The 8,652-nt window shown below is 38.9% G+C and overlaps 1 protein-coding gene across 1 annotated transcript in view; it reads right to left on the minus strand.

The window, feature by feature from the left end:
* pik3r1 (phosphoinositide-3-kinase, regulatory subunit 1 (alpha)) overlaps positions 1 to 5,565 on the minus strand; it is a 28,024-nt gene extending 22,459 nt beyond the window's left edge. Inside the window, exons 1-2 of the mRNA XM_016286596.1 lie at positions 5,238 to 5,565; positions 3,509 to 4,088 (exon numbers count right to left, since the gene is read on the minus strand). Of these exons, the coding sequence (XP_016142082.1) occupies positions 3,509 to 3,839 (331 nt within the window). The 5' untranslated portion in view covers positions 3,840 to 4,088; positions 5,238 to 5,565. The remainder of the gene's footprint in view (positions 1 to 3,508; positions 4,089 to 5,237) is intronic.
* Positions 5,566 to 8,652: the final 3,087 nt, after the last annotated feature.

An 8,652-nucleotide genomic window follows, 5' to 3' on the forward strand; every position in this document is an offset into this window, starting at 1 on the left:
TTCTTGCGTGCTATAGTCAGAATGTGTGATCCTGTTGTGGATGCGCTCTTCCCATAACAACGTGCTGAAACACGGCAACTAAACCCAAAGAATGCACAACGTTTTATTATAATAATGTTCTCATTAGAATGTTATATACACAACATTCCCAATCATAGTTATTAATGTTGTGCACTGCTGTTTGAGCTGCGTGCGCTGAGCTAAAGACGATCACCGGTAAACTGAAGCGCTCTTTTAACTTAACCAAACGCATTCTATATGAGATAAATCAGATATACATCAAATAAACACAATATTACAACGTACAATTGCACAAAAGGCTGCAAACGAACAGCGCGCATCTGAAGTGTCTCTGAAGGAAATAATGCATTATTTATCGGCTTTAAGATATCGGCCAAATTTTCTTATCAGGCCGATACCGATATCAGAAAAAATGAGCATTTATCGGCCGATACCGATATGGTGGCCGATATATCGTGCATCCCTAATATATAAGGCTGGGCAGTATATCGCGTTTGTACGATATATCGATATATTTTTAATAGGCGTATGGTATGAGGCAATACCACCTATATCGATATACAGTATACGAATGCATCTGATAGAAGAGGACACAGAGTGAGCTACTGCGGGGAATGTGCATAATCCAGTTTGTCCTAAACATGAGACATGCTTTATATTAAGGGCTTTAAAATAACAGGTAAGATATAGTTAACACGTACAGTTTAAAGCGGCTCGCCCCATCAGATGGTCTGACAGACACATGTGCTGCTGACAGAGAGGCTGCATGCGCAGTTTAATGTGTTTGAGATGTGCTGTTTTCCTCAGTGCATAACTTACATTTCACAGGTTATATTCTCCATCTGTAAATGTTAGAAAGTCATGGAAATATTTCCATTTTGCTGTCAGGAGCCGTTTGCATGTGATTCTCCGCTAAAGTTCACAAAGTGAACGAGCGCCGCCACATGCATGTGCGCTAAACAGACGGCGCACAATAGAATAAGAGCGCAATAATTGTGTCATATGTATTTTTAGTGGCCGACCGATATATCGGCATTTTTCAAATATCGGTATCGGCCGATAAGTTTTTCTGTTTGGCCGATGTGTTCGAGGCGGGACTTTTATTTTGACTGCGTGAACTGCTGCGCCAGCGCCTGAGCACACAGTGCTTACATTCTCCCTCTTGTTCGCTGTTGTCATTCAGTTTTGTCTAATACGGATAGAAGTCTATCTAGTATTTAGATAGAACTGTTAAACAAAGGAATTAAAATGTATACAAAAAAGTATTATACCGATTGTTTTAATATTATTAGTAATAGAAAGGCAAACATTATAATACTTTCTTGTTTGCCATCAGCATTCCGCAAATACGCATTTATATAATTTAAACAAATCTTTGAATGACTAATGAACATTTAATTTCACAAACCTTGCAGACTTAGTCGAATCTAGTTGAGATCTTGTGAAGTGTGCATGTGACCTGCATGATCGCGTGTGCTGTGACAGTCGGTCATATGGTCCGTGTGAACTGAATGCTGACAGGAGGAGAATTCAGCTTCACTGGAGACGCGCGATCGACAAACTTTAAACTCGTGACTGATTTTAAATTATGCTGCTCTTTATGCATTTGCCCACTGTCATATTCATGTCATTTTCACTGTGTGCTGTATGTAAAATGAGTGTTACCACTGTTTATCTAATTTCAGCCAAAAAATACAGAGATATGAGTTTTTGGCCATATCGCCCAGCCCTACCAGGAATAACATTTGTCATAATGACAAAACACCTCAAGCATCAATATGACAATAATTTTCTGGCATTTCACTTCTCTCTGCATTGATTCTTTATTGACGTAATAAACCAACTACGGGAAATTCAAGAAAGAAAAAAAAAATCATAAGATAGTCATTCAAATGAGGAAGAAAAACCAGAGAATTTCTAGCAAGACTAAAACCATCTTCCTAAACGTATACAGTGTAAATCAACCTCAGATTTCAGTCATTTGAATTATCACTGCCAGGTCAAAAGTGCTTAGGTTTGAGAGCTGGCATTTTATGTGGTTTTAGTGGTGGTGTGGAGGATCAGGGTTTGAGTTCTGTGTCTAGAGTGTGAGAAGAATAATGCCATGAGTTCTGGCCATCATCCAGATCTGCTTCTGGTTAACATTCTGCAAAACTCCATTCTCCACTTCTCTCCCTTCCGTTAAAATGGACATTAATCGGACTAGTCATTCAGAACAGAAAGAGACCATAGTGTCACTTTAGCCACAGTTACGCTGCTTAAGCATTTAGTTGGGTTACATCATACACAAACAGCTCTTGCCAAAGATGTATGTGCTCGTGTGTTTTTATCCATCAAACCACATATGACAAGGAAGTAGCACACAAGTTTGACTGCTTTTCAACAGCAATGACTCTGATCTATGTTCCATAACCTGATAACCTGAAAAACACAATCGCTAACTTAGCTGTCACCATGACAACCAAGGAAAAAAAGTCATAAGAATACTGGCTGTGTATGGGCTCAATTTAATACACTTTGTTTAAATCTTAACTGCTTTCTGTGCCATTAGCGTCACCAAACAGAAGAGCAAAGATACTGACAGCTGACAAACATTTCCACACAAACCAAACTCAAATGAATCAAATGGAAACTCGTCAAATGGATTTGGGTCCCCAGAAGCTCATGCGTGAAAGTGCCCTTAGAATCTGTATTGTATCATGTACAATAAATATACAGATCAAGCCTTTTTAGAAGTTGCTGGTCACATCACTTGAAAAGAAATGTCACAGCTGGCACAAAAGACAGCGCAGACCAAAACTACAGAATAAGAGAGTTTTGAGTGATATGTTAAAGGAGCCATAGGGGGCTCTAAATGCTCATACTACGGCTGTGTGAAAGATGCAGCCACGCCAGACAATTACAAACTACTGTGTGCAGGCCTTAATCCAGATCTGGGCTTCCTGCCATGTTTGCAATTATAAACCATAGCCCAGTGAAAACCTTAAACAGCCTTAAATATTCAGGGGACATCTGTGTGCTGCAGCTATAAATCCAATCTCTTGATGAAATGGTGGTGTAAAATCTGGTCACTAGTTACGAAAATGGAATAAGTGGCGAGTGGGTATTTTGAGAGAGGCACATGGGTTTGGCATCAGCATGAATGGATCTAGTTAAGAGGAAAGAGCGTTCGTTAAAATTATGCACACTGAGATCCAACGAAACCAAGCAACTCTGGTGACCAAATATTAATCTAAAGGTTAACTATATACAGCTTCTGTGAGCAATTATCTAAACAGCAGCTTTAAATGTTAGACAGGTAGAGGGTTTGAGATATAAGTATTTTGAATTCACCGGCTTATTCGCATCATAGTGCACCAAGCTGCAGTACTTGGGCAGCCAACGCAGGTTTGAGTCCAGTTAGCAAAATTTCCTGATGCCTCAATGTGGAAAAAAGGCTGAAAATAACATTCATGGAAAAAAAGAAATAAATAAATAGCTCACTCACTTTGCTCAGAGTCCGAGTCTGGCATTGTGGGCCCAGGGGCCACCGGTAGAGGCCTTGGGGGCCTTGGTTTGGGAGTTGGTGGTGAAATCTTTTTCTTGCCGATGAACTCCACGTACGTACCAGGAAAGTCCCCCTTTTCCTGAGTGCTTTCATTAAAGCCAGGCAGCCATCCGATTTCATCTGGTCTCTCCTCCATCCCCTCAGTGTAACCAACTGAAAGTAGTGCACCTTTATTGACTGTAAGAATGTCCCCTACATGCAGGTCAATATCCTCCTCCCTCTCTTTCTTATAGTTATACAGTGCTCTGTACTGATATCCTTCTGCACTCATTTTGATGGCGTCGTCTCAAACTTTTGGTGTCACAAAAATGATAATGATTGCTCACAAAGGGTCTTTGAACCAATATTTGGATGAGAGGCAAGAGTCAAAAAATTATTATTTCCCCCCCCCCCCAAAAAGACTGAGTGGATTATGTGAAACTAATAGTCCAATGATTGGGTGCACCTTCAAGGTGCTTTATACACACTCTTCCCATCTGTGTAAGGCCTTATCCTGTGGATCTCACAGAGTAACTCGAACCTGCAACACAGAAGAGAAGCCCTTTTACACACGCCATACAAAAAGCACTTCAACTACACACAGACACGACTTCCATTGGAAAAACACTGTAAATCTACTTGTTCAAATAAAAACAAACAAAAAACTGAAAAGTGTGCAGCTGTTTATTGATTTAATTGTTGTAGTAGCTTAACAGTATAAACAACAATAGGCTATACATTTGCTGCAGCTTTAGAGTAAATGCTTGTTGTTTTTATAATTTTTTAGCAAAATTTAATATTATTCAGCATATAAAAATTATTTACGGCATGACTATTTTTCTTTCTCAGTCATGAAACAATAAACTTCTTTAAAAATTGTAAACACCATATGCCTAAAAACTGTCAAGCCGACTGAGAAAGCGTCAAAAGGATAAAACAACACACAAATGTAGATAAATGTATCTACATTTGTGTGTTGTTTTATCCTTTTGACGCTGTGTGGACAAGTGCGAATAAAAGAACAAATGGCGCAGAAGAAACTCCAAAGAGTCGCAAAGTAAAAAAAGTAAAAAAAAAACACATTATTTTCCACATACTGTACATTATTGTTTCTCCTCTATGCCCCGCCTTTTCGTAAACAATTTAGCTAAGCATAAACTAACCCAGTGTGAAGTAAATAAATACAAATGCAATTAAAGTGCAACTTCATAGTTTTAAAGTGCACTATTAAGACTGAACACCACAACCAACTCAGATACAAATCACACACCGTGGATACATTAAAATCGAACTGACTGTGTAATCTCATGACATGCGTCGTTAATCGAAGACGCTTTTATTTATATATTTACATTAATCTTGCGACGTCGGGTTTAGCATATTTGCTACCGTTAACCTTAAATAATTTAACAGATGCTTATTAGAGCAAAACATATAAACTTACACGCAAAATAATCTTAGAAAGAGTACAACTTCAATTACGACGCACAGTGGCGGTAGAAAATAAATCTCCAGTGTCAATGTAAAGTAAGCAGAGAGCCTGTAATAGAATGCAGTTGGGACACGCTGTACGTTACTGGAACAATCGACACAGTAAAAGCGGTCCCGCTAAACCTCCCTTAATATCAACATTACAATACATACCAATCCTAAATGCATTTGATATATTTCATAAAACATGCATACTTACCGGGGAATGGTGAAAATAGAAAGAAACTGAAGTATATCTGCGAACTTCAGTAAGTTGTAAGGGGCCCGTTCATGAAAGCCAGGGCCGAGAAAATCTCCTTCGCTTCCCGTAAACTCCAGTTTACGCAGCTCTCCAGCAAATTCCCCGACCACAACCGCTATAAAACACACCTTATACGACGCGTTTTCGGGGAAGTAACATCCAGTGGTAGGATAAATTACAACACTTTAAATTGGCGTTTTTAAATACTTTTTAACTTAATGATTGAGCTCGTTTCCCGACAGTAAAGCCGACTCCGCCCGAGTCACCGCAAACACTGAATCCTCTCAATGGCAGGAACGCCAGAATGCAAGCCACGCCTTCTGGGTTTCGTCAGCGCCAGTCCCCCTTTCAGGCCCCGCCTCTCTAGTTAATATACATAATCTTATACTACTGTATATGCCAAACGGCTGGACGTGCCTGGTTGCGCCCGCGCCAGTCGGTCATAGTGGAGTTGCATAATTTCCACACGTGGGGTGTTTCTAGAGCAATATTTTAGCTGCCATAACCATTAGAAATTTTAAATAATAGCTGTTATCTTAAAGGGGTCATATGATGCAATTTAAATTTTTCCTTTCTCTTTGGAGTGTTACAAGCTCATGGTGCATAAACGTGCATGAGCTGTGTTCCGATCGATATGATCCCTACACAGTGTTCATTTCTCCCTCCTCACTGAGCGGGGGAAATACGTTGAAGTTTACTTCACTTCGGAACATGGGCTGGAATTGGGAACCGCTGATGTAGCCTATTGTAGTAATGTTGTCTCTGGTGTTCTGGTCTGTGAGTGTAAATGCGTTCAGTAGACTACAATGCCGGCTGTTCTGACTCACAGACTGTAAGTATGTTTTTTATATTTAAAAGATTTGCCACTGAAGATTCAAATGCGAGTTTTGAGCAGTGTAGAGTAGCGCTTGTTGTTTGTCATTTCTCCGATCACAAATGCAGACATGGTTTTATGTTTACACGGCACGATGCAATGCGTAAAAATACAGTATAAATCATTATAATCCGTAATTATGTCCCCACTGAATGCAAGTGTCACGAACCCGGTCTATGAACTTCCATTCACTCACCACCAGAGGTCACCCGCTCATTACATGGACTCTCACACTACACAGACTGTTACACTATACCCTGGACTACATTTCCCATCATCAATTGCACTGATTGCACACAGCTGTAACCAAATCACACGCTCACCTGAAAGCTGCTATTAACACACACTATATAAATCAGTCTCACACCACCATTCAACGCAGAGTATTGTTTAGCATTTATCACTATTCTAGCGGTAGCTACTTTACGGAGCCAGTTCCCGGTCTAGTTCATAGTTTAGTTTAGTTTAGTTTAGTTTAGTCTAGTCTAGTCTAGTCTTGCCTGTTTTCCTGTGTGAAGATCTTTGCCTGCGTATTACGGATTACCCCTTTTGTCAAGCCCTCTGGATTCTGTTCGCCTATCGAAGACCCACGCTTGTCCTAGGATTACTCTTTGTCTTGCCTGTGTTGTACCTGTTTGCCATTGTTTGACCCATGCCTGTTATATGACCACATCTTGGAAATAAAGCCTTGCATATGGATCCGCACGTCTCACGTCTCGTTCGCCCCGTTACAGCAACAAATGCCTCGTTTATAATGGGTTTTAATGTTTTTGTCTCGTCGCTCTGGCCGGACAGGGCATCACAATATGGTAAGGGGCGTAACATTTCCGTCACACGCTTGAGGTATTTGGCCAATCACAACGCACTGGATAGCTGGCCAATCAGAGCACACCTCACTTTTCAGAACGATGAGCTTTGTAAAAATTGAGGCGTTTCAGAAAGGCGGGGCATAGAGGAGAAACAATAATGTACAGTATGTGGAAGATAATGTGTTTTTTTAACCTTAAACCGCATAAACACATTTCATCACAACAAATACACAAAACAATGTTATTTTTAGCAACATCATATGACCCCTTTAATGCTTGGAAATCATAATGTAGCTAAAATGTGGATCTTGGTTCTGACAAAAATATTACTAGATTGGTCCACGAAAAACGATAACACACGATACTGTAAGTGTGGTACAAGTCTCTTTAACTGGTAGAAATGCCATAATATATCATTATGTGTTTGATTACCAGTTGATGTCCAATGTAAAATCTTGGTTGTGGATTAAAACCAGATGAGAACCACTTGGTTATCTGACATTATACCAAGGTAATACACGTGAAATTTCATGGTATGGTTTATGTTCTTGATTGTGGTCAAAATTTTACATACACTTTGCAGTTTGTAAAATGTTAATTATTTTACCAAAATAAAAGGGATCATAAAAATGCATGTTATTTTTTTATTTAGTACTGACCCGAATAAGATATTTCACATAAAATACGTTTACACATAGTCCACAAGAGAAAATAATAGTTGAATTTATAAAAATTACTCAGTTTAAAAGTTTACATATAGGCCTACGTTTGATTCTTAATACTCTGTTATTACCTGGATTATCCACATTCAACACAGCTAATTTTTTATTTTTCAGGGGACACCCCTGGCTCTTAATGCATCGTGTTTCCTTCTGGAGCATCAGTGAGCATTTTAACTTTTTGTAATAGTTGCATGTAAGTCCCTCAGTTGTCCTCAGTGTGAAAAGATGGATCTCAAAATCATACATTGTTTGAAGGGGTTCAAATAAAAGATGCTGGAAAACCAAAGAATTTGTGGGATCTAAAGGATTTTTCTGAAGAACAGCAGGCAGTTTAACTGTTCAGGACACACCAGACTCATGAACAAATATATATATATAGAAAAACAGCTTTGGATCATGCAGGTAACAACACAGTATTAACAATCAAGTGTATGTAAACTTTTGAAAAAGGTAATTTTTATAAATTCAGCTATTATTTTCTCTTGTCGACTATATGTAAATGTCTTTTATGTGAAATATTCAGGTCAGAACTAAATAAAAAATAACATGCATTTTGTATGATCCCTCTTATTTTGGTAAAATAATTAACATTAACAACCTAACAAGTGTATGTACATTTTTGACCACAACTGTGAATAACGAGGTGCTTGAATATGGTAATCATTCAGTACCATGGTAAAGAGTGCCATAACTTTGGCACATTTTTTGTGTGTATTATCGAAAAAGCCATTCCACATGATTCACATTTTTAAATTGTTTATTTTCCAACGGTTTTGTTAACATGTTCGCTGCATGCAGTCTATGGTGCGTAAAGAAAGATTGTAAGCATAAGAGTCTCATGCAACATTTTCTCTCTAACACCCTGTTCCGTTTGCCTAATTAAATCAAGCTGAATTTCTTTCACAGTCACCCTGTTTCGCAGTACTGGAACACTTAGCATTCTCAGAATAGAGCAGGAAATGTCCTCA

Source organism: Sinocyclocheilus grahami, unplaced genomic scaffold (genome assembly GCF_001515645.1).
Source record: "Sinocyclocheilus grahami isolate Dianchi unplaced genomic scaffold, SAMN03320097.WGS_v1.1 scaffold212.1, whole genome shotgun sequence".
Classification (NCBI taxonomy): Eukaryota; Metazoa; Chordata; class Actinopteri; order Cypriniformes; family Cyprinidae; genus Sinocyclocheilus; species Sinocyclocheilus grahami.